Here is a 23,499-nt window from a genome sequence, read left to right as displayed (position 1 = left end):
CACAATCCATAAAAGAAAAAGTTGACAAACTAAATTTTATCAAGATTAAGAAGCTGTGTTCTTCGAAATACAATGTGAAGAGATTAAAAGACAAGGCATAACTTGGGAGAAAATTTTTGCAACAAATATATCTAACAAAGGGTTTGTATCTAGAAACACATCTATACACACACCTTTCAAAACTCAACAATAGGCCGGGGGCGGTGGCTCACGCCTGTAATCCTAGCACTCTGGGAGGCCGAGGCGAGCGGATTGCTCGAGGTCAGGAGTTCTAGACCAGCCTGAGCAAGAGCAAGACCCCGTCTCTACTATAAATAGAAAGAAATTAATTGGCCAACTAATATATATAGAAAAAATTAGCCGGGCATGGTGGCGCATGCCTGTAGTCCCAGCTACTCGGGAGGCTGAGGCAGCAGCATTGCTTGAGTCCAGGAGTTTGAGGTTGCTGTGAGCTAGGCTGACGCCATGGCACTCACTCTAGCCTGGGCAACAAAGTGAGACTCTGTCTCAAAACAAAACAAAACAAAACAAAACAAAAAAAACTCAACAATAAGAAAATCTAACTTTTTTTTTTTCCGAGACACTCTGTTGTCCAGGCTAGAGTGCCATGCCACCAACCTACTTCATAGCAACCTCAAACTCCTGGGCTCAAGCAATAATTCTGTCTCAGCCTCCCAAGTAGCTGGGACTACAGGCATGCGCCATCATGCCCAGCTAATTTTTTTCTATATATTTTTAGTTGGCCAGCTAATTTCTTTCTATTTTTAGTAGAGAAGGGGTCTTGCTCTTGCTCAGGCTGGTCTCGAACTCTTGAGCTCAAATAATCTGCCCGCGTCGGCCTCCCAGAGTGCTAGGATTATAGGCGGCCATGAGCCGCCGCCATGCCCAGCCAAAAATCTAACTGTTTTAACAGCAAAAGATCTAAACAGATACTTCACTAAAGAAGATGCAAGGATACCAAATAAGCATATGAAAAGATACTCAACATAAGAAGTCATTAGGGAAATACAACTGAGAATTACAATGAGCTGCCACACATTTTAGAGTAGGTAAAATTAAAAAGACTGGCCACACCAAGTGTTGGCCAGGAGGCAGAAAACCAGAACTCTCATACAGTGCTGATGAGAATGTAAAATGATACAATTACTTTGGAAAATCTTTCATGTGACCCTACCATGCCATCTAGGTATTTACCCGAGAAAGAGAAAAAAGCATTTGTCCACCTAAAGACTTACTCATGGAATGTTGACAGCAGCTTGATATGTAGTAGCCAAAAACTGGAAACAACCCAAATGTCTAACAGGTAAAAGAATAAACAAATCATGATATATTCATACATTGAATACTCATCCATAAAAGGAATTAACTATTGATATACAAGACATAAATGAATTTCAATATAATTATACTGAAAGAGGCCGAACAAAAAGAAATTATATGATTATAGTATTTCTATAAAGTTCTGAAAAATGCAATCTAACCTATGGAGACAGAAAGCAGATCAATAGCTGAGCAGGGATTGAAAGGTATGTGTAAAGGAGGACAGTGAGAAATAGGGAATACAAAAAGGTAGGAAGAAACTTCTATGGATGATGAGTGTAACTGTGATCTTGATATATGATGATGGTTTTATGAGTATAAAGATATGCCAAAGTTTACCAAATTGTACATTTCAAATATGAGCAGTTTATTGAATGTCAATTATACAATAAAACTCAGTTTTTGTTTATTTGTTTGTTTTTGAGACAGAGTCTCATTCTGTTGCCTGGACTAGAGTGCTGTGGCCTCAGCCTAGCTCACAGCAACCTCAAACTCCTGGGCTAATGCGATCCTCCTGCCTCAGCCTGTCAGGTAGCTGGGACTACAGGGACGTGCCACTGTGTTCGGCTAATTTTTTCTTTCTTTTTTTTTTTAGTTGTTTGGCTAATTTCTTTCTATTTTTAGTAGAGACGGGGTCTCGCTCTTGCTCAGGCTGGTCTAGAACTCCTGAGCTCAAGCAATCCTCCCGCCTTGGCCTCCCAGAGTGCTAGGATTACAGGCATGAGCCACCATCGTGCTAGCCGATAAAACTGTTTTTAAAAAGGCAACGAGGCACAGAAAACAAAAAATCATAAAAAGAAATAAATTTCGAAAAAAAAAAGAAATAAATTTTGTGTTTCAATTAAATTTAGGTTTACTACAATAAAGTATAAAACTTCCATGCATCAAAATAATATGAAAGTGGGCCGGGCACGGTGACTCACACCTGTAATCCTAGCCTGTAATCCTGGCTCACACCTGTAATCCTGGGAGGCCGAGGTGGGCAGATTGCTCGAGGTCAGGAGTTGAAAGCCAGCCTGAGCAAGAGTGAGACCCCCATCCCTACTATAAATAGAAAGAAATTAATTGGCCAACTAATATATATAGAAAAAATTAGCCAGGCATGGTGGCGCATGCCTGTAGTCCCAGCTATTCAGGAGGCTGAGGCAGTAGGATTGCTTGAGTCCAGGGATTTGAGGTTGCTGTGAGCTAGGCTGACGCCACGGCACTCACTCTAGCCTGGGCAACAAAGTGAGATTCTGTCTCAAAAATAAAAAAAATAATAATATGAAAGTGAAAAGATATACTGGATAGAAGGTAATGCCAAAGCATATGACCAACAAGGATTAATAGCTAGAACACATAAAAATTTCATAAAAATTATTAATAAAAAGACAAATAACCCAATTGAAAAAATAAGCAAAAAATTTAAAAAGGCAACTCACAAAAGAGGAAATCTGAATAGTAACAAATACATTAAAAAGATAAGCAGGCCCAGTGCAGTGGGTGGATTGCTTGAGGTCAGGAGTTCGAAAACAGCCTGAGCAAGAGCGAGACCCCGTCTCTACTATAAATAGGAAGAAATTAATTGGACAACTAATATATAGAGAAAAAATTAGCTGGGCATGGTGGTGCATGCCTGTAGTCCCAGCTACTCAGGAGGCTGAGGCAGTAGGATTGCTTGAGCCCAGGAGTTTGAGGTTGCTGTGATCTAGGCTGACGACACGGCACTCACTCTAGCCTGGGCAACAAAGCAAGACTCTGTTTCAAAAAAAAAAAAAATAATGATAAACTCACAAAACAAAATTCTACACACAGTGAAGAATGTGCCAAAGCTACACATACAAATATAGACAAATCTTAAAATCATTATGTTAACTGTTAAAAATTTCAGAATAATATATAAAGCACACTTTGCAAAGCTGAAAAACATAGATGTTATTATTAATACCTATTATTTAAAAATGCACAAATACAAAGGAAAGAGACTAGGGAATGATTAAATACCAAAATCAAGATGGTGGTGGGCAGTTCATAATTTCAAGGCTGTGGAAACAGCCCAAGTGCCCATCAATATAAGAATGGATTAATAAAATGTGCTATATGTATACCATGGAGTACTATTCAGCTCTAAGAAACAATGGTGATATAGCACATCTTATATTTTCCTGGTTAGAGCTGGAACCCATACTATTAAGTGAAGTTTCCCAAGAATGGAAAAACAAGCACCACATATACTCATCAGCAAATTGGTATTAACTGAACAGCACCTAAGTGGTCACATAGGTACTGCAGTAATAGGGTATTGGGCACGGGGGAGGGGGGAGGGTATATACATATATAATGAGTGAGATGTGCACCATCTGGGAGATGGTCATGCTGGAGACTCAGACTTGTGGGGGGAGGAGGGGGAAATGGACAGTTATTGAAACCTTAAAATTTGTACCCCCATAATATGCCGAAATAAATTAAAAAAAAAAACCTTACTTAGAAAATAAGCTCAAGTTGTTTTTTAAAAAAATCTAAAATAAAAGGAATAAAGTATCTGCAAGTAAAAAAAAAAAAAAAAAAAAGATGGTGGTGGGAGGTAGATACCACACACATAGCTCAATCATTTTACTTCTTAGGTTGTGTTCATTGCGGTATATTTTTTACTACTTTATATGTTTGGAGATATTTGATTTTTTTAAAAGGTAACATATCCTTCAAAGTTTTGAACAACACATTTTTTTCAACCTAGATTCCTATACTCAGTCAGTCTAACAGAATCAAGAGTGAGAAGAGACGCCACAGGAAGCATTGGAAGGTATCTCCTCCTACCCAAAGGGAGTAAAACAAGGAAAGTATCTAAAAGCCAGTACTAACAGAAGATCCAACAAAGGAGAGAGGCAATGACAAGTACTGAAACAACAGCTGATAAAAAGAAAAGTAACTTAAAAGGATAACATAAATAGTAAAAAGTACAAACCTTACAAAAACACAAGAAACACAAAGTTAATGTCCATCCCACTAATTCTTCACTGAAATGTAACAAATGATAACAAATTTTAGTAATTGTCTTTCAAAACGTTTTCTATACATCATTGCTTTATTTTTTTTTATTTCAGCATATTATGGGGGTACAGATTTTAAGGTTTCAATAAATGCCCTTTCCCCCCTCACCCCACAAGTCTGAGTTTTCAGCATGACCATCCCCCAGATGGTGCACATCTCATTCATTATGTATGTATATATCCGCCCCCCTCCCCCCTGCCCAATACCCTATTACTGTAGTACCTATGTGTCCACTTAGGTATACATCATTGCTTTATAAATTGGGATAATATAGTTTTGAGACAGGGTCTCTTTCTTGCTTTCTCTGTCCCCTAGGCTAGAGTGCACATCACCATATCTCACTGCAACCTCAAACTCCTGGGCTCAAGTGATCCTCCTGCCTCAGCCTTTGAGTAGGTGGGACTAGAAGGAATGTGCCACCATATCCAGCTAATTTCTCTATTTTTTTGTAAGGATGGGGTCTCGCTCTTGCTCTGCCTTTTTTTTTTATATATAACAGATTTTGGATATCTTTTCATAGTAATACATACAGCACTACCTTTCTGCCTGTTTATTTGGACAAAATACTGAAATATTAAAAAAAAAGTAAAATTCACATATAATCCCATCACTTTAAAATTTTGTATACAATAAAGAAGTGAAAGCCCACACCAGGGTTCCATTTAATAACATGGCCACTCCCAAATAATCCCTATAAACAGTTCGATTTGTATCCTAATGCCTTATACACATAGGCAAAAGCTTTCTCTAACTTTTTGTTAGGGCTGGTTTTACGGCTGTGAGATGTTCAAAGCGTACTTATTTTTTGGCATTTCCAAACCCAGAATATCTTATAATGCCCTCAACTAGTCCAAGATGGATTCCTGGCACTCCTGCTCTCCCTTCCATTAGCAGGGTCTTCTCTTCTTAATCACACACTTGCTTCAAAGTCTTAGTTTGGCAACCAACACCAACAAAGCTGACTATAGAAATGTGGCATGGATAATCACCTGCTTGCAATCCATAATAACTGGAAAAGAGCAATAATGCTGTTTATTCAAAAACCATTTAGGCCAGGGGGCAGGGGCTCCCACCTGTAATCCTAGCACTCTGGGAGGCCGAGGCGGGCGGATTGCTCAAGGTCAGGAGTTCGACCTTGAGCATCTATACTATCTCTACTATACCCCATCTCTACTATAAATAAAAAGAAATTAATTGGCCAATTAATATATATAGAAAAAAATTAGCCGGGCATGGTGGCGCATGCCTGTAGTCCCAGATACTCGGGAGGCTGAGGCAGAAGGATTGCTTGAGCCCTGGGATTTGAGGTTGCTGTCTCAAAAAAAAGAAAGAAAGAAAACAAACAAACAGACAAACAAAAAACATTTAGCTGGGCGTGGAGGCTCACACCTGTAATCCCAGCACTCTCAGAGGCTGAGACAGGCAGACCGCTCAAGGTCAGGAGTTCAAAACAGCCTGAGCAAGAGCGAGACCCAATCTCTACTAAAAATAGAAAGAAATTAATTGGCCCATTAATATATATATAAAAAATTAGCCGGGCATGGTGGTGCATGCCTGTAGTCCCAGCTACTCAGGAGGCTGAGGCAGAAGGATTGCTTGAGCCCAGGAGTTTGAGGTTGCTGTGAGCTAAGCTGACTCCACGGCACTCTAGCCGGGGCAACAGAGTGAGACTTTATCTCAAACAAAACAAAACAAAACAAAATTTATATTAGACTTCAAAATTATTATGCAATAGTTAGGCACTGGCAATTATTTTATTTATGCTCCTGTTCCCTAAGGACAAACTAGTTGGAAGGTAGATAAATACCCAAGATCATTAAAAACTGACTACTGCTCTATTGTACCATAAGCAAAAATAACATAAAAAATTGTTTAACATTTATCTTCTCCACTAGACAATAAACTCAGAGAGAGTGCAAACCACATTTTCCAGCACTGTAAACGAGAACTCAGCACACTGACCATGACATGCTCTGCACTTATTTGCTGTTGATGTTTTGCACTTTTATTAAAGGATTTGCTAACTTCTTTCTGAAATATAAGATAGTTAAGAAACATATCTTTGACCAGAGTGAAATATGCCTATATACTAAAACAAATTAAATTAAGTAGATTTGATTCCAAATTTTTACTGCTTCATTCAAATCCTATATAGAAGGAAAATAGCATAATGTTGATCAAACTGTTGTAGAAATTTTAAAGTGGAAATGTTTTAGAATTTATTTTTCAAATTCTTCTAAATTATGATGATACACTAGTTCCAAATCTGTTTTGGTGATAAGCATTATTGATAGTAGGATATTCAGATCCTCAGCTAATCCTAGATTAAAAGAAGTTTCCCCCTTAAAAGTTTTAAACTGGGAAGTGAATAGACTAGATGACCTCTCAAGTTCTTACCCTAAACACAGATTCTATGATTTTATGACGATATGGCCGTATTTTTCCCAGGGACTCAAATCTAACGTGTTACAAGTTCAAATCACTTTTGATATATGCACACTTTAACAAAAGGAAACATGTAATTTAAATATCAAATAATAAGCCAAGTTAAAGCTAACAGTCAAACAGATAAAAAATATTTTATATAGATTATTTGTTGGTTGTCAAATCCATTTGTTGTCAAATCCATTATATCCACTATACACCCCAAAGGTTATCCACATTGTTTCAATGTAATAGAAATTCATTGCAATCTATACTTCCAGTTTACAAAGCTAATCCTAGATTTTCTGAATCTAAAACTGTGCTAACAAATGCTGTGTAAACATCTAGGAAATTTTTTTTTTTTTTTTTTTTTTTTTGAGACAGAGTCTTGCTTTGTTGCCCAGGCTAGAGTGAGTGCCGTGGCGTCAGCCTAGCTCACAGCAACCTCAAACTCCTGGGCTCGAGTGATCCTTCTGCCTCAGCCTCCCGGGTAGCTGGGACTACAGGCATGCACCACCATGCCCGGCTAATTTTTTTTTTATATATATATATCAGTTGACCAATTAATTTCTTTCTTTTTATAGTAGAGACGGGGTCTCACTCTTGCTCAGGCTGGTTTTGAACTCCTGACCTTGAGCAATCCGCCCGCCTCGGCCTCCCAAGAGCTAGGATTACAGGCGTGAGCCACAGCGCCCGGCCAACATCTAGGAAATTTTTTAATGGGCTGTACATTGACAGGAAAATAGAGGAAAGCTGCTCTACATAAAATACTTCTTTGAAACAATATTCATGATACAAGGGATATAAAGAAATTGACATACCAGGTACCTATCTTCTATCAAAAGCTATGCTAAGTGCACAGTTGTTCCTCAAATGATCCCATTGATCCCATTGATCAAATGATCCCATTTGATCCTCATAACCAATCTATAAGGTAGCTTTCTATTACCCCTGATTTTAGACAAGAATATAGTTCTAGGCCAGGCATGGTGGCTCATGCCTGTAATCCTACCACTCTGGGAGGCCGAGGCTGGTGGATTGCTCGAGGTCAGGAGTTCGAAACCAGCCTGAGCAAGAGTGAGACCCCGTCTCTACTATAAATAAAAAGAAATTAATTGGCCAACTAATATATATAGAAAAAAATTAGCCAGGCATGGTGGCACATGCCTGTAGTCTCAGCTACTCAGGAAGCTGAGGCAGCAGGATTGCTTGAGCCCAGGAGTTTGAGGTTGCTGTGAACTAGGCTGATGCCACGGCACTCGCTCTAGCCTGGGCAACAAAGCGAGACTCTGTCGCAAAAAAAAAAAAAAGGAATATAGTTCCAAGACAAGGGGTTAAGGTCACAGGATGTTGGAATGAGGATTTAAAGTGAAACTCCCTAACATCAGATCTATGTATATGCTTCTCCATTTTATATGACAATAAAACATGAGATTGATCCAAATGTCATGTTTCATCCACATTTACTGTTAGAACTTCATGGGATAATTACAGAACTTCATGGGATAATTTGCTCTAGATTTAACATGTTCATTTACGAATTCCTCTAAAGACTGAAATTAAGATTTCACTATGAAGGAAAAAACCAAACAGAGAGTGAGCATAACAACTAATGTAAACAAATAATTTCAGTTCTAATTAGTAGAGTGGTTTCCGTTGAGAAATAGAAGCACCATTGGGAGTAAATGACAACCCATTAGGGGGAAGGAATATAATATTAATACTTATATTTAAATTAGTTTTAAAAAATCTCATTCCTTTTACATATTTCTGTCTTTGTTATGTAATTTATACCATATATCAGTATGGTACAAATAAAATGCATACATGTTAATTTATTTTGATAAGGATAAAGAAGACAAATGTTTGGAGATAACTTAGAAAATGATCTTTAGCAAACATTTTTAATAGAATTACATAAATTTGGAGCAGAATCAAACCTCAAGGTTATCTCATTTAAGCTGGAATTTGAAGTCCTCAAATAACAAACTGATTTGGCCCAAGGTCACACATCCATTCAGTGGCACTGTATTTGAAAACATATAAATGTAACACTATAAGTTAGCTAAAGGAAAGAACTAGAGTCTTTCCAGTTATTCAGCTATGACTTCTGAGAGTCTAGAAGTACTGATATATAAAAGATCAATAAATGTTTAGTCAATAAATGACTACACTGAAGAAATCTCTCACAGCCATAATCAATCACTAAATTGTATCACACATTCCAATGGCTTCAGGTTAGGCTGTGACTCTAATTGCAATGATTCTTTAGTATATGTTCAACTTCTTAAGAACCTCAAAGAGGCACAGAATCCAAGATTACATGGTCTTACTTAATGATTACACAAAATCCACTTTTAATGACTTTTAACTAACAACATTTTAAAAAGTTATACAGTATTTTAAAAAAGTAAACCTCACAGGAAAGAAATTTTAATGTCCAATATACATAAAACATACTCAAATGCTATTAAAATATAAATTAACATACCAATGTGACAGTAATTTTTTTCCTATCAGATTGACAAACATTAAAAAGTTTAACAACACCAGTGTTGGCAAAGATTTAATGCAACAGGGACTCTCAAATACTATTGATGGAAGTAAATATTGAACTTTGTGCAGGCCACTATCCATCAAAATTTAAAATAAACATTCTCTTTAATCCAATAATTTCAATTCCAGGAATTTATGCTATAGATATAAATAACCAAGGCTTAATATTTAAGGATGTTCACAGAAACATTATTTAAGATAACAACAAAGAATATAGTTAAATTATGTTACATGTTCAAAATATACTGATACAGAAAAGTGTCCTCAATATATTTATTAGTTTTTGCCTTAAGCATTGCTTTTATAGTTAAAAATATTTTTTAACTAAGAGTTGTTGAAGGTTTTATTACCTGTATAATTTAAAATCAATGAAATCTGATGGAATACTATGTGCATTTATTTCTTAAATACAGTAAATCTGTATATATTCAATACGAAAAAATATGAAATGAAAAAATGTCTAAAGTGTATATTAGTGAAATAAGCAAGTTTTAGCATATAAGCTTGAAACCATTTTTCTAAAAATAGTGTGTGTATATATCTTTATCATATAGAAAAATTCTAAAAATATACATTCCCAAACTGTTAACAATGGTCCACTTAGGAAAAAGTAGTATTGGAGTATAAGGGTATGTACAACAGAAGCTTTTACATTTTACTCACTCCTTTGATGTTATTCTAATTTTTTACAATTAGAATGTATTGATGAATTGCTTGGACAACTGTAAATTTTTTTTCTTTTTGAGGCAGGGTCTCTCTCTGTTGCCCAGGCTAGAAAGTGGTGGCGTCATTGTAGCTCACAGCAACCTCAAACTCCTGGGCTCAAGTAATCCTCCTGCCTCAACCTTCCGAGTAAAAGTTTTAATATTTATATAATAAACACACATATTACATATGTATTTTTCTAAAAATCTGATAAATACACCAAGCAATTAACAGTAAGTTTACATGGTACTTTCACTGTATGCTTTATGCATTTATAAATCTTGTTTTAAGTTTTTACAAGTTACCGCGCATGGTAGCTCATGCCTGTAATCCTAGCACTCTGGGAGGCCAAGGTGGGAGGATTGTTTGAGCTCAGGAGTTTGAGACCAACCTGAGCAAGAGTGAGATCCTGTCTCTACTAAAAAAAATAGAAAGAAATTAGCTGGACAACTAAAAATATATAGAAAAAATTAGCTGGTCATGGTGGCGCATGCCTGTAGTCCCAGCCACTAGGGAGGCTAAAGCAGAAGGATTGCTTGAGCCCAAGAGTTTGAGGTTGCTATGAGCTAGGCTGACACCACAGCATTCTAGCCCAGGCAACAGAGTGAAACCCTGTCTCAAGGGAAAAAAAGTTTTTAGAAGAAGCATGTATTAGTCTAAAGTTACAAAAAAGAAAAAATTTATATATTTAGTTTTATTAAACATAATACGAAAATTAAAGAAAATGAAACCACAAATAAAAATGTATATTTTATACAAATGTGTATCATAAAAATTCAATTCCCAAAAAAAAAAAAAATTCAATTCCCAAGCGAGGCTATACATTTTATCCTATCAGGCAATAATTCTTATAGTAAATGTCCACATTAATAAGACATTATTGTGCTGGCTAATGTGACACACTCAGGTTATTTCCTTGGGAGTAAGAATACTATGAAACCAAATATTAACATCCTAAGCTACTAGATCCAAAACAAATGGACAAGAAAGGCACTCAAAAAACACAAGACATTTGGCCGGGCGCAGTGGCTCATGCCTGTAATCCTAGCACTCTGGGAGGCCAAGGCGGGCGGATTGCTAGAGGTCAGGAGTTTGAAACCAGCCTGAGCAAGAGCGAGATCCCGTCTCTACTATAAATAGAAAGAAATTAATTGGCCAACTAATATATACAGAAAAAATTAGCTGGGCATGGTGGCACATGCCAGTAGTCCCAGCTACTCGGGAGGCTGAGGTAGGAGGATCTCTTGAGCCCAGGAGTTTGAGGTCGCTGTGAGCTAGGCTGACGCCACAGCACTCATTCTAGCCTGGGCAACAAAGCGAGACTCTGTCTCAAAAAAAAAAAACCAAGACATTAGAGAAATTAGACTTAGCACAAAAGTGGGAAAAAATAAATAAATTAGTAATTCTCAAGCTAGTTATGTCGCAGAAATACAGGTAAACCTAGAAGAATAAACCTTGAATGCAAGATGTGTGGAAATATAATTCGTTCTCAACTTCTCCTAAATTATAATACAACGAAATATTTTTCATATGGAATAAGTCTAATTTAAACCCTAAAAAATTTTGGAGGGGGGCCGGGCGCGGTGGCTCACGCCTGTAATCCTAGCTCTTGGGAGGCCGAGGCGGGTGGATTGCTCAAGGTCAGGAGTTCAAAACCAGCCTGAGCAAGAGTGAGACCCCGTCTCTACTATAAATAGAAAGAAATTAATTGGCCAACTGATATATATATAAAAAAAATTAGCCGGGCATGGTGGCGCATGCCTGTAGTCCCAGCTACTTGGGAGGCTGAGGCAGAAGGATCGCTCGAGCCCAGGAGTTTGAGGTTGCTGTGAGCTAGGCTGACACCACGGCACTCACTCTAGCCTGGACAACAAAGCGAGAATCTGTCTCAAAAAAAAAAAAAAAAAAAAAAAAATTTTGGAGGGGAAACTTTTTCATAAAAAGCTCAGAGTCATGTTTTAGACTGAAACTAGAGAATCAAAACTCAGTCCATACAGAAAGACAAAGCAATCAACTCTACACCATTGTTCTTTGCTTTACTATAGTGAAAAAAAGCATGTGGTTTTTGAGCTGATATTGGGGTTTAAATATGGCAAAATGTTTTGGACTTGGCAAGTTTGGCAAATGCTGTACAATATCTAATGTCTTTCTAGGGGATTCACAATGCATCTTCACATATAAAAGGCACATTCGAAAAACATTTATCCCAATGTTATCCCAACTTACATGAACAAAGAACCCTTACTTTAAGAATCATTCACTAATATATATATATATATCTTACAGAATGAAACACAGTTTAGTAAATGCTGATACAGGGGAAAAGAGCACAGGCGCTGAAATATAAAGACCTTGCCACCACTTTCTAGATGTGTGACTCTGAGAAAGTTACTTCATTTCCCTTGGTCTCAGTTTCCTATTTATAAAATAAAAACACCAACACTGACCTAAGTGCTTAGCACACAAAAGATGCTCAATAAATTATATAGCTCCTCTAATGTTTCATATAATTGTGCCAATAATAAAAGTTTTATTATCTAAATTTTATTTATGTTAAAAATCATATAAATTTTTAAATTGTTTAAATTTATAAAATTTAAATTGTTATTTAAATTTTTTAAAACTGTTATTTAAATTTATAAATTTATAAATTGTTAAAAATTAGATAAATTATATAAAAATTATATAAAATTAGGCCGGGCGCGGTGGCTCACGCCTGTAATCCCAGCTCTCTGGGAGGCCGAGGCGGGCGGATTGCTCAAGGTCAGGAGTTCGAAACCAGCCTGAGCAAGAGCGAGACCCCGTCTCTACTATAAACAGAAAGAAATTAATTGGCCAACTAATATATATAGAAAAAATTAGCCGGGCATGGTGGTGCATGCCTGTAGTCCCAGCTACTCGGGAGGCTGAGACAGCAGAATCGCTTGAGCCCAGGAGTTTGAGGTTGCTGTGAGCTAGGCTGATGCCACGGCACTCACTCTAGCCTGGGTAACAAAGTGAGACTCTGTCTCAAAAAAAAAAAAAAAAAAATTATATAAAATTATTTGTTATATAAAATTATATAAATTTTATTATATAATAAAAAAATGAGGTTCTACTCTTAGGTGATCAATGTATAAAGAACAATATAAGACTTGGTCCTTACTGGGAAGCAGCATAAATTGGTTGACCAAAAATGTCCATTCTTCTCGCTAAAGGCAGGTAAAACTTGCTTGTTACCCTCAACAACTCTAGTGGAGGATTTACGGAAGGGAGGAGATAAAGATTAGCAAGTACTTATTGATACTCATTAAGCACCAGAGACTACTTTAGGCAGTGGGTAAACAACAGTCAATGCCTTCATGGCACTTACATTCCAGTTGGGGATATCAGATAGTAGTCAGTGCTTAAGAAGGTGTAAGGCAATAGGGAAGTATTGTTTTAAATAAGATAGTCAGGGAAGGCCTCTGGGAGAAGTTACAGGTGTCTAGACCTGAATGAATACAAAACACATTTTAGTCTTCACAGTCTTGCAACTAAGTGTTGCTTTTTATTTAGAGTTTTTATCAACACTGTTCATAAGAGCATGATCCACAGAAAGAAACAAAAACCACTAGGGGCCACAGTATATAGCAAGAGACAAGGTGGCACCACAGTAAATGAAATAGTTTTCACTGCTTCACAGATTACATTTATACTATGTTTTTGTCATGTGCATTACAAAGCTGGCTTTTGCTATGATAACTACCTGTCATGTAGTTTCTTTCTTTTTCTTGGAGACAGTCTCACTCTGTTGCCCCGGCTAGAGTGCAATGGCATCAGTCTAACTCATAGCAACCTCAAACTCCCGAGCTCAAGCGATCCTTCTGCCTCAGCCTCCCAAGTAGCTGGGACTACAGGCATGCACCACCATGCTCGGCTAATGTTTTCTATATATTTTTAGTTGGTCAATTAATTTCTTTCTATTTTTAGTAGAGACGGGGTCTTGCTCTTGCTCAGGCTGGTCTCAAACTCCTGAGATCAAACAATCTGCCTGTCTCAGCCTCCCAGAGTGCTAGGATTATAGGCGTGAGCCACCGCACCCGGCCATCATGTAGTTTGTCTTTAGACATCTCCCAAGAGAAGAGGTAGCATAAGAAGAGAAAGTAATGCATTAAAAAATTCTTGAAAATATATGAGTGTATCTTCATGTTTAACTACCAGATGTTAGGGAAAAAAAAGAAAGAAAAAAAAATAGGCTGAATGTGGTGGCTCACGCCTGTAATCCCAGCACTCTGGGAGGCCCAGGCGGGTGGATCGCTCAAGGTCAGAAGTTTGAAACCAGCCTGAGCAAGAGGGAGACCCCATCTCTACTATAAATATATAGAAAAAGTTAGCAGAGCATGGTGGCCCATGCCTGTAGTCCCAGCTACTCAGGAGGCTGAGGCAGGAGGATCGCCTGGGCCCAGGAGTTTGAGGTTGCTGTGAGCTAGGCTGATGCCACAGCACTCTAGCCCAGGCAACAGAGTGAGAATCTGTCTCAAAAAAAAAAAAAAAAAGAAAGAAAAAGAAAAAATATATGAGTGCAGGGCATAGTGGCTCACACCTGTAATCCCAGCACTTTGAGAGTCTAAGGTGGGAGGATTGCTTGAGGCTAAAAGTTGGAGACCAGCCTGGGAAACATAGCAAGACCCATCTCTACAAAAAAAAACACCTTAAAAATTAGCTGGTCATAATGGTGTGCACCTGTAGTCCCAGCTACCTGAGAGGCTGAGGCAGCAGGACTGTTTGGGCCCAGGAGTTCAAGGTTACAGTGAGCTATGATCACGCCACTGCAATCCAACCTGGGCAACAGAGCAAGACCCTTTCTCGAAAAGAAAAAAGAAAAAAGAAAAGAAAAAAGAAAAGAGAAGAGAAGAGAAGAGAAGAGAAGAGAAGAGAAGAGAAGAGAAGAGAAGAGAAGAGAAGAGAAAAAGAAAAGAAAAGAAAAGAAAAGAAAAGAAAAGAAAAGAAAAGAAAAGAAAAGAAAAGAAAAGAAAAGAAAAGAAAAGAAAAGAAAAGAAAAGAAAAGAAAGAAAAAAAAAGAAAGATGTAAGGCTCAAGAGTCTTCATGGCCACCAATCTCAAGGAGTTAGGAAGACTTATCCTTTCCATCTCACTATCTCCAAATTACTATCCTATTAGGTAGCTAACTCCTCCTCAATACTATAATGTCTCTCATTTTCTCTCTCCATCAACGTTACTCCTCATTGCACACATGTAAATGTGTACATTATTATATGACTGTAGGCTTAAGTTCATAAATGTCTCCAAGAAATGACCAAAATCTCCTATCTTGTTCCTTTACAGTAATTTCTGATAAAATGTTTTACATATTAGATTTTACATTAGGTGTTCCTCTTGAAGTACTACTCGTCCCTTTAGTATATCATAACCTCCCTATGATATCACTCATTCAACAAATTAGTTGTGTGTGCCAGGTACTGTATTAATTGCTGGGTACAAAGTATACAAAGAAGGATAAACAAGATCCCTGCTCCTGTTGGCTTACTATTCTATACAAGAAAACAAACATGGAAACAAATATTTAGGTATTGTGTTTGTGTACAGGTTGCTAATAAAATATACTGGTGAAAGGATCACCTAATTCTGTCTGCTGAAATCAGAAGTTTCTGAAAGACTGTAACATTTGAGCAAGTCCTGAAGGATGAATAGACAGATGGGACTGGGAAGACCCTGGGGTTAATCTGGCAGAGTAAGAGGTAGACACTGTGGTGACACTGGAAAAATGGAAGCTGTGGGTCCAGATTCTAATTATGCCAAGCTAATGAGTCTCAACTTTACCTTGCCTTTGGAAAAAGAAACTATTGAAGTATTTTAGGGAATAAATTAACAAGATTATATTCACAACAGAAAGAACACAAAGATGGACAGTAAATAAGGCCAGTCAAAAGGAAAGAGATTAGTGTTGCTCCAAGAGGAGGAAGCCTGAACTAAGACAGTGACAGTAAGAAAAATAAAAGTTAAAACTATAGGTATGTACAAAGTGTCACCAAAAAAAAAAAAACCCACAACACAGGAGGGAAAAGTTTCACAAGAGATGACATTTGCACTGGGCCCTAAAGAAGGAGAATTTGCCATATAGAAAGTGAGATAAAAATGATAGAATAGCCGGGCGTGGTGGCTCACACCTGTAATCCTAGCACTTTGGGAGGCCGAGGCGGGCGGATTGCTCAAGGTCAGGAGTTCGAAACCAGCCTGAGCGAGACCCCATCTCTACCAAAAATAGAAAGAAATTAATTGACCAACTAAAAATATATATACAAAAAATTAGCCAGGCATGGTGGCGCATGCCTGTAGTCCCAGCTACTCTGGAGGCTGAAGCAGTAGGATCGCTGAGCCCCGGACATTGAGGTTGCTGTGAGCCAGGCTGACGCCACGGCACTCACTCTAGCCTGGGCAACAAAGTGAGACTCTGTCTCAAAAAAAAAAAAAAAATGATAGGACAGCACAATGAAATATATAAGAATGCTTGATGACCTGAGATCTTTTTAAAATAGTTAATTCTATCCTTATGGAGAGCAGTCAGTTGGTAAATATTGACTGAAAGCCTAGTTTGTGTCTTGGATCTTGAAGAATGAAATGAAAATTAAAATCTTTCCCAAAACAATGTACTTGGAAATTCACAGGCAAATTTCAATTACAAGAATAACTGAGACTGCTCTTTGGTCCATGGATTCTAAGAACTCCTGAATAAGGGTAAAGAGTAGGACTGGTGTAATGTGATTGGCTAGGGGAGAGCTGCAAAGTATGCTGGGGCCAAAGTTGTCAAAACTTTTTAATCCAAAACTAAGAAATTTGGGTAACTCAGACAATTCCAGAGGCAGTTTTTTTAAATAGAGATTGTCTAATTCAGTCCTCACAACAATGCATTTACAAAGAGAACAGTAAGCACTCTTATTCATTTGCAAATAAACAAATTAAGATTTAAAGATAATAAAAGCCAAAGGTTACATACACAACAGGTTTAAATGGTGAAGCCAGTATGGCCTATCTGACTCAAAGCCCTTGTACTGAAACACCAATCCTGGAAAAATGGAAATACATGCTTACTTCAACCATTAAAAATCTACAAAGTCACTAGGCCGGGCGCGGTGGCTCACGCCTGTAATCCTAGCTCTCTGGGAGGCCGAGGCGGGCGGATTGTTCAAGGTCAGGAGTTCGAAACCAGCCTGAGCAAGAGCGAGAACCCGTCTCTACTATAAACAGAAAGAAATTAATTGGCCAACTTATATATATAGAAAAAATTAGCCGGGCATGGTGGTGCATGCCTGTAGTCCCAGCTACTCGGGAGGCTGAGGCAGCAGAATCGCTTGAGCCCAGGAGTTTGAGGTTGCTGTGAGCTAGGCTGACGCCAGGGCACTCACTCTAGCCTGGGTAACAAAGTGAGACTCTGTCTCAAAAAAAAAATCTACAAAGTCACTGGTAGTTTACAACCTAAAAGTATCTCAAATAAACATAGTTTATTCATAAGATTAGTTGGCCTAATAATCTCAAAGTATAATCATTACCCAATAATTTCAAGTTTGTTAATGAAGTTTACTTTAAAAGTCTTCAAAATTTATGTTACAAATAGAGCCACCAGTTGTAAAACTTTAGAAGTCTTGGTTTCCAATATATAAAACTTGAGACGACATCATCAATTTTTCAGCAAAACAAAGACTGTTTTCTGAAGTTAATTTTATCCACACTGTCTGGCAGACTCTGTTTTCAGAAAAGGAACTGAGGAAAAGAAAAAAAAAAAACCCACATCCCATAGTCACTTAATAAAAATTTTCACTGAATACAACCCGAACTAAGTATCATTTTTTTAGTAACTATTACTTCTGGAGTTTCATTTTATCATCTTCACAAACTTATGAAAATTGAAAATATGCCCAGAATGAGACAAGCTTCTCTATCCACTCATATGTTAGTTTATTTCTTGATTTGGTGCAATTCCAAAGATAGAGCCATTTCTTTTAAGTGCTGCAAGAGATGGAGGGAATATGGTCCCAGCATATTGCAAAAGGGATCAACTTGGTACAATATAAGTCTCTAGCACGTTTCTAAATAAATACCTGATGAAAATACATCTGTAGTAGAGTTAAGCATCTCATGAGCATGTATCAGGCCTCTGTAATAGTGTAATGCTTACTACCTTTCTTTACATTTTATGTGTTCCTTTCCTAGAGCACAGGAATCCTGTCTTAAGTTGGCTCCTATCTTCAGAACTCAAACAATCAGTGTTTCTTGAGTGAATGAATACATTTTATTCTGCCTTTCAAATGTGAAACCAAGAGCTATTAAACCATATTTATAGATAGTGAAAATGTTCCTGCTTCTTCATAAAATTTTTAACTATTTTTCTGGATCTGGTGATCAAGGACACAGTTGATTTGTATCTGGGCTACCGGGAAAATGTGTCAAAAATATCATGACAAGGCTGGGCATGGTGGCTCACGCCTGTAATCCTAGCTTTCTGAGAGGCCAAGCTGAGTGGATCACTTAAGGTCAGGAGTTCAAAACCAGCCTGAGCAAGACTGAGACCCTGTGTCAACTAAAAATAGAAAGTAATTGACCAGAGGCAGAAGGATTGCTTGAGCCAGGAGTTTGAGGTTGCTGTGAGCTAGGCTGATGCCATGGCACTCACTCTAGCCTGGGCAACAAAGTGAGACTCTGTCTCAAAAAAATAAATAAATAAAAATAAAAAAGAAAGTAATTGACCAACTAAAAGCATATAGAGACTGGGGCATGGTGGCTCTCGCCTGTAATCCTAGCACTCTGGGAGGCGGAGGCGTGCGGATCACTCAAGGTCAGGAGCTTGAAACAAGCCTGAGTGAGATCCATCTCTACTAAAAATAGAAAGAAATTAATTGACCAACTAAATATATATATATAAATAAAATTAGCCGGGCATGGTGGCACTTGCCTATAGTCCCAGCTACTTGGGAGGCTGAGGCAGAAGGATTGCTTGAGCCCAGGAGTTTGAGGTTGCTGTGAGCTAGGCTGATGCCACAGCACTCACTCTAGCCTGGGCAACAAAGTGAGACTCTGTCTCGAAAATAAATAAAAAATATATATATAGAAAAACTTAGCCGGGCATGGTGGTGCATGCCTGTAGTCCCAGCTACTTGGGAGGCTGAGGCAGAAGGATAGCTTGAGCCCAGGAGTTTGAGGTTGCTGTGAGCTAGACTGACATCACGGCACTCTAGCCCAGGCAACAGAGTGAGACTGTGTCTCAAAAAAAGAAAATCATGACAAATTTTGTGAAGAGTTGTACATAAACTTTCTTCTCTACTGTTTGTAGAAAGCATTATAGGAGATAAAGATCAGAAAACAAAATGCAGTTTTGCAGTTATTTTCTGCTCAAGATTATCAGCTAAGAAGTGATATACGCACAATTAGGACCCAACCAACTCCCAATCCAATGTGCTTTCTATTACAACACAATGTTACAGGAACACCTGTTTTATTTTTATTTCATTTATTGGTACAAAAAACATATTTGGAAAAATTTCAGGCAAAAAAAAAACCTCTTCATAGAAAAGACAAATTCCCAAAGTGCCTTCTTTTTAAAATTCTTCGGGGCCCTCACATCTCTGGGTGTCACCATGATTCAATACACTAAAACATTCTGTTAAATAAAACTGGAACTGCAAGCACTAAGCATAAAGCAGAATACATACATATGGGGTTTTTTTGTGGGGTTTTTTTTGAGACAGAGTCTTGCTCTGTTGCCCTGGGTAGAGCATAGTGGCATCAATGTAGCTCACTGCAACCTCAAACTCCTGGGCTCAAGGGATCCTCCTGCCTCAGCCTCTCCAGTAGCTGGGATTACAGGCAGGCACCACCACGCCTGGTTAATTTTTCCATTTTTAGTAGAGATGGGAGTGTCACTCTTGCTCCCACAGGTCTTGAACTCCTGACCTTAAGTGATCCTCCAACCTCAGCCTCCCAGACTATTAGGATTACAGGCATAAGCTACCATGCTCAGTCCATATGGTGTCTTTTAACAAGCTTCAATGTGACTGGTTATATTCATTCTTGTTATCTCTCTAGGAAGACAACTCATGCTTAGAATCCTGACCCAAAACACACAATTGTTTTCCTCTCCACTGAACTCTCCCTTCTCCCACAGAATTCAGTGTCCCTTCCTACCTCTACACTTGGCACTGGAATGCTCACCACCACCCTACCCCCAAACCTTCACAAGACTCATTTTCAACCTTTCAGCCATAAGGCCTACCCTACCCAAAGTAGCCTCTCCCAGTTACTTTTTTTTTTTTTTTTTTGAGACAGAGTCTGGCTTTGTTGCCCAGGCTAGATTGAGTGCCGTGGTGTCAGCCTAGCTCACAGCAACCTCAAACTCCTGGGCTCAAGCAATCCTGCCTCAGCCTCCCGAGTAGCTGGGACTACAGGCATGCGCCACCATGCCCGGCTAATTTTTTCTATATATATTAGTTGGCCAATTAATTTCTTTTTATTTATAGTAGAGACAGGGTCTCGCTCTTGCTCAAGCTGGTTTCGAACTCCTGACCTCGAGCAATTTGCCCGCCTCAGCCTCCCAGAGTGCTAGGATTACAGGCGTGAGCCACCACGCCCAGCCTTCCCAGTTACTTCTAAGTGCATATGACAATCTATAAATAACCTTTTTACTTATTTTTACTAGTTGACTGTCTTTCCCACTAGGTTGTCCCATGAGGGTTCTCTCCTCTCCACTGTTTCTACATTACCAAAACTGCACTGGAAATAATGACAACTTCTACCACCCCAGTTAACTGTAAGCTTATTAAGAGTATGTGCTATATCTTATTCATGTTTCCTCAGCATTTGGTAAAGTGCCTGGCACCATACTATGGAGACAGTAAAAATTTGTACAATAAATGAGTGTACTAAATAAAATTGATCACTATTACTAATGAAGCAGAGAACAACTGCACCTTAACATGTAATAGTGCAGGGAAATGCTGCAGGTTGTACACACAAAAACTGGAGTGATACAATGTATGGAAAAGATTTACAAGGACAAAAGTCCTCTCAAAGAGATGAGGTGTTTCTGGCTCAGAAGAGAGGGGGAAGAAAAGCTATCAAGCAAGTCAACTTTTGATTCTCCTCTGGATCAACAGAACAAATTAGCCCCCAAAATCATAACTTGTGTAATGCTGCAGTTTATTCAGCATGTTAGACTGCTCATTAAGAGTCCAAGTAACAACATACTCAGATTATTCTGCATTCTCTAAGGTACACTAAATGAGGAGCTGAGGAATGGCTCGGAAACCTGACAGAACAAACATCGGAAGTAGAAATAATAATAGCAAATATTTACACTTGTAAAAGACTTGAAAACATCAAGAAAAATCTCGGAATGATTATGGAGACTAAATTATACACACCCATAAAATATGTAATCTTAGGTTAGGGCCCACTATGGCACGGAAATTATCATACGACTGCCAAAAGAGGCCACACTCTACATCTCTCTCCCCATCCTCTCTTCTACCTCTCTCCCCATCCTCTTCTACTCAAAGACCTAGCCTCATCCTTGGTAGCACAATCCTCAAAGGCACACAGAACCAAAAGAACAGCTTAAATGTCAAAAAATCAACAACAACAAAAAAACAAAAACCAAATCAAAAACCAACCGGCTCCGCAATCCCTAATCAGAAAGCCCTAGACGCTTTTCAAAGACAACTGTCATACCTTTTATGGGCCCAGAAGATGTTGACTCCAAAGATAAATCTCTGGGTCCAATACATCTCTCCGGATTATTCAGAAAAACCCGGGTTTTCCAGTTCGAAGACCTGTACTCAAAAAAGGATCTCCCGGCAAGAACGAGCAATCAATCCCTCAGGGGGGCAGTGGCGCCCCAACCACCAGGCCGGGACACAGGCAACGACTACAGGGCACGGCCCTTCCAGGGAGCCGCCAGCGCCCTCCGGGCTCTCAGTATGGCCCAGAGCAACCTGCCCCCGCAGTGGGCAAAACTGGGCAGAAGCAGAGGGGGGCCAGCGGTTGAGCTTCCAAGCTGGGCCTTCCCGACCTGGGGGCGCGGCAAGTCACGGAGGTGGCGCCTTTCAGTCCGGCCCTGGCTGTTGCAACGGATCCTGGGCTTCTTCCCCTGGCCTCCCCGCCCCGCCGCCCTAAGCTAGCCAGTCAGCCCCTCACCTGGCAGAAGCTCCGGCAGTAGTTCAAAGATGAGACCTCCGACACCTCCTGCTCCCTCAGTTCTGTCTCCAGCTGCCAAAGACACGGTCGCAGTCCCGGGGCTCCCGGCGACGGAGATGTGGGGCGATGACCCTGAGCCATGGACTCAGTCTCGCCTCCCTCTCCGGCTCCAGCTACCGCCGGAGCCTCAGCCCCGGCCCCGGCGACGGTGGCGGCGTCTCCCTTTCCGTCCGCCATCTTCCCACGGCCCAGCAGCGCGTAGGCAACCAAGCCACGTGACTCAGTCCTGGCCCCGCCCCCGGTCGCCCGCGCGTGGTGACGCACTCCCTGGCGACGCGGGCGCCGGCCTGATTTCGTCACTCCTCCTCTTGCTGTCTTCGCAACAGCCGCCCTGGCAACAGCTTAGCAACAACTGGCCAGAGGTGGTATCCCATCTCGGTCCTTCCAGAGCCTTTGGCGTCATTGGGTCACGTAGCTGGAAATGCCTATAAATCAATCTAGATATGAGGGGGATAACATTTGATCTGCAATCTGAAGAACGAAAGATGGGTAGCACTGAGAGGAGCATAGAGAAAACGCATCCCCTGTGGAAGGAAAATATTAATAACAAGCAAAGGTTGTGAGGCCAAAATGAAGAGTACTTCCAGTGGAACTTGGTTTATGATAGAAACAACATTACAAGTCAGTGGGGGAAAGGATGCACTCTTCAATAAATGACACGGAGACATATTTTTTCCAAAGGGAAAAAAAAATAAAATTAGATTTCTACCACAAGCCACATGCAAAAATAAAGCCCAGATGGATTAAAGACCTCAAAACATTTTCAGAAAATATAAAATAGCTGCATGAGATCAAAATAGGAAAGAATTTCTTAAATAAGACCCAAAAAAGGACAAACCAGAGGAAAATATTGTTAGATTTCACTACATTAAAATGTATTACTTCTGTATTAATAGAAGCTTAAAAAGATGGCACACAAACACAAGCCAAAACTAGATGATATTCACTATAATCATGGTTAGATTAGTATCCAAAACAGTTCCCAAAATCAAAAGGAAAAAGGCAAACAATCCAATAGAAAAATAGATAATGGATATAAACAGGCAGTTCACAAAAAAGGAAAACTGAATGGCCAATAAACCAAGGAAAAATATATTTAACTTCACTATAACTATCAAAGTACAAGTAAAACAACAGTGAAATGTGATTTCATATACATTAGATTGGCAGAAATTTTAAATTAGGACCATGTATTAGCATTCAAGAAAAATAGAGACCAGGCATGGTGGCTCACGC

At 39.1% G+C, this 23,499-nt stretch overlaps 1 protein-coding gene across 1 annotated transcript in view; it reads right to left on the bottom strand.

Annotated features, from left to right (window-relative positions):
• The window catches only part of RLF (RLF zinc finger), an 83,515-nt gene extending 61,041 nt beyond the window's left edge, over positions 1 to 22,474 (bottom strand). Inside the window, exon 1 of the mRNA XM_012735762.2 lies at positions 22,204 to 22,474. Coding sequence (XP_012591216.2) covers positions 22,204 to 22,440 — 237 coding nt within the window. The 5' untranslated portion in view covers positions 22,441 to 22,474. The remainder of the gene's footprint in view (positions 1 to 22,203) is intronic.
• Between the last annotated feature and the right edge of the window lie 1,025 nt (positions 22,475 to 23,499).

Source organism: Microcebus murinus, chromosome 2 (assembly GCF_040939455.1).
Source record: "Microcebus murinus isolate Inina chromosome 2, M.murinus_Inina_mat1.0, whole genome shotgun sequence".
NCBI classification, from domain to species: Eukaryota; Metazoa; Chordata; class Mammalia; order Primates; family Cheirogaleidae; genus Microcebus; species Microcebus murinus.
Note: the sequence above shows the minus strand (reverse complement) of the source record. Positions and strands in the feature narration are given on the sequence as shown.